Genomic DNA, 2,458 nt, shown 5'->3' with positions numbered 1-2,458 from the left:
CTGGCTTTCTTATTGCATGACTGTTTCTAAAATACTAACCTGAATATAAACTTTTAACTGCAGTAGCTATCCAGCTAGCTAGATAGAGAGATGCTGGTTTAGTCAAAGCTTAATCACATAGACTATTATCATGTCCTGCAGTTATAAAAATCAAAGACTAACTTAATGTGCCAGTGTCAGGAAAGGTTTACAAAAGCATTACTGAGACTGTCTAACAAACAAACCTAACAAACAAGCGATGATATCCTGATTTTTGTTGCTGCGCTTTTCTACAAGCACCCGTGCAGTTGGTCTGCAGTCAGTGCAGTCAGTTTAAATATATAAGAACAGCCCACCTCTTTGTCTAGAGATCACTTTTGCAGGAGCACCATTCAGTTAGTGCCACTGCAGTGGCCGTGTGCACAATGGTGAACTTCAACTTGCTATCATTTCTACTCTATACTCTCAGTAAGTACACCTATCTATTTTTTATCAGTAGTTAGTTGCAATTTGTTGTTGCCATTAAATGAAATTTACAAAAGTTTATTGACAACATAAATTTTAGGTGTTGTTTCGTTCTTTGGAAATTTGTCTTTTATGAATACTTGTTGATTCTTTCAGGTTGGATATCTGTTTCACTCGCACAGTTTTACACTGTGGTGGTTGACCCTGGACAAGAAATCACACTGCAGTGCTCCAACTTCAGCAGTTTTGCAACCCACATATTCTGGTTCAGACTGGCCGACAGACTCAATGCCAGTTGCATCTCTTTTATGCCCACTGCTAATAGTCGTGCTACCTTCTGTGATGGATTTCAAGATACTAAATTTAAGATGACATCCAACACCTCTGTGCTATTTCTCGAAATTAAACACGTGGATTCATCTGACTCTGGGTTATATTTCTGTGGAGAGTTGAACATGGGAAGGCCAAAGGTTTATACTGCAACATATTTGAAGGTTCAAGGTAATATTTTTCTTTTGCTTTGATTTTTGAGTAATTGTCACAAAGGCAGAATATCCTATATGTACTATTTCTTTTTTTCAGTTGACGTTCTTTTAGCAGATGGGTTAACCAATCTATCAACTGTGATCCTCGGCAGTTTAACTGTTTTCCTTTTACTGGTCATCATTGGTCTGGTTGTTAGCATCAGGAAACTTCATACAGGTATTTATGTGTTTGAATTTAAACTGAAATTGCAAAGGTTTTGAGTGAAGAACTGATAGATGTACTGTTTCTGCCATTTAGCTCATGACGAAATGCAGAATTTGCAGCACAGTGAGGTAATCTATTTTAACCTTGGATACCAGTTGATTTATTGATATATTGTCTGATTCAGTTATTTAAACTGTTAGCTTCCATCAGTCAACAGCAATCCATCTAAGTTAGGGTTTAATTGTTTTAGCTATGCTGAAAATGCAGAAAACAGAAAATGTTACCAAATTTCCATCTCTCCCATTTGGGCGTTACTTCAATAAATATCAGTTGGATGTCAATCTTATACTAACTGCCTGTGACCTGGCGGATGTCAACAGGTTAACATTTAATCCTTTGAGATTAGTGACTTCAAACATTTTCCATTACAGAATGCAGAGTCTGATGCCATGAACTATGCAGCACTGAGTTTCCATACCAGAACAAACATGAGAAGGCCTGCACCGCAGAGGGAGCTGGAGCCAAATGTTTTGTACGCTGCTACGAGATAGACTCCCAAAATAACCGAACATCAGCACAAAGTGAAAGCTATCATATTTCTGTTATTTTCTGTTTGTAGAGTTGTGTACAGTTGGTGTATGTAAATCTTTACAACCACCTTTAACAAAAAAGAAATTTTTTCTAATAAAGATTTAAACAAAATGTGCTGTACCTGCTAATGCTTTCTGATTTTCTAGCTATATCTCCGTCTCCCACCACAGCTGCTATGACTTTATCTGAGCGCAAACCACTGTAGATGGTAGGTGATGGAGGAGTTAGTGAAGACTGATAAATAATGCAGACTATTTTATACTGAGAGTGAGTGAGACTCTTTCAATGTAATAGTGAGAGAGGCATAAAGGTGTGTGAGATGTGTTCAACAGGAAGAGACAAAATGCTCTTTTGTCTCTCATCAGGGCCACAGGCAGCTGTTGTGTATGCTGCCACCACACAGGTTCAGGAGGGAAGTGATTTGCTGCTCAGAGTGGAATGAATGACGTTTTCCCCCTGCTGTTTGTGAGACAACTGTGGGTGCAGTTGTTACTTTTGCTTCTCATTTTGCACTGAAAATCCTAATTTGTCTTTTTGGACCTTGAAAGTGCAAGTTAAAATATTCTTGCCCACACTGTATTTTAACTTGAATAATATCTACACTTAGCAATGAATCAGGAATAAAAAAAAGTTCTGTGTCAATGTAATATTTTGCATTTTTACCCCAGAGTCACCTCAAACCTTCTGTTCTTCAGTAGTGAACGCAGCCTGTCAGTCCACTGTTCAATTATGT

General features: G+C 38.0%; 1 protein-coding gene across 1 annotated transcript; it reads left to right on the top strand.

Moving 5' to 3' along the window:
- Nucleotides 1–404: 404 nt before the first annotated feature.
- Nucleotides 405–1,909, top strand: LOC121813274. The gene is made up of 5 exons (XM_042216937.1): nucleotides 405–447; nucleotides 601–945; nucleotides 1,045–1,146; nucleotides 1,228–1,262; nucleotides 1,566–1,909. The coding sequence occupies exons 1-5, from the start codon at nucleotides 405–407 to the stop codon at nucleotides 1,683–1,685; spliced, it is 645 nt and encodes a 214-aa protein (XP_042072871.1). The 3' UTR covers nucleotides 1,686–1,909.
- Nucleotides 1,910–2,458: the final 549 nt, after the last annotated feature.

This window comes from Haplochromis burtoni, unplaced genomic scaffold (genome assembly GCF_018398535.1).
Source record: "Haplochromis burtoni strain Fernald_Lab_line unplaced genomic scaffold, NCSU_Asbu1 Contig_1379, whole genome shotgun sequence".
NCBI classification, from domain to species: Eukaryota; Metazoa; Chordata; class Actinopteri; order Cichliformes; family Cichlidae; genus Haplochromis; species Haplochromis burtoni.
The sequence above is the reverse complement of the archived record's forward strand: the minus strand, read 5'-3'. Positions and strand labels throughout refer to the sequence as shown.

What these genes read in the sequence shown, in the direction of transcription:
- LOC121813274 (XM_042216937.1), top strand. Translation starts at nt 405, where the DNA reads ATGGTGAACTTCAACTTGCTATCATTTCTACTCTATACTCTCA. An exon ending in CATCAGGAAACTTCATACAG is followed by an intron (nt 1,147 to 1,227) that starts GTATTTATGTGT and finishes TCTGCCATTTAG; the next exon opens with CTCATGACGAAATGCAGAAT. An exon ending in AGAATTTGCAGCACAGTGAG is followed by an intron (nt 1,263 to 1,565) that starts GTAATCTATTTT and finishes TTTCCATTACAG; the next exon opens with AATGCAGAGTCTGATGCCAT.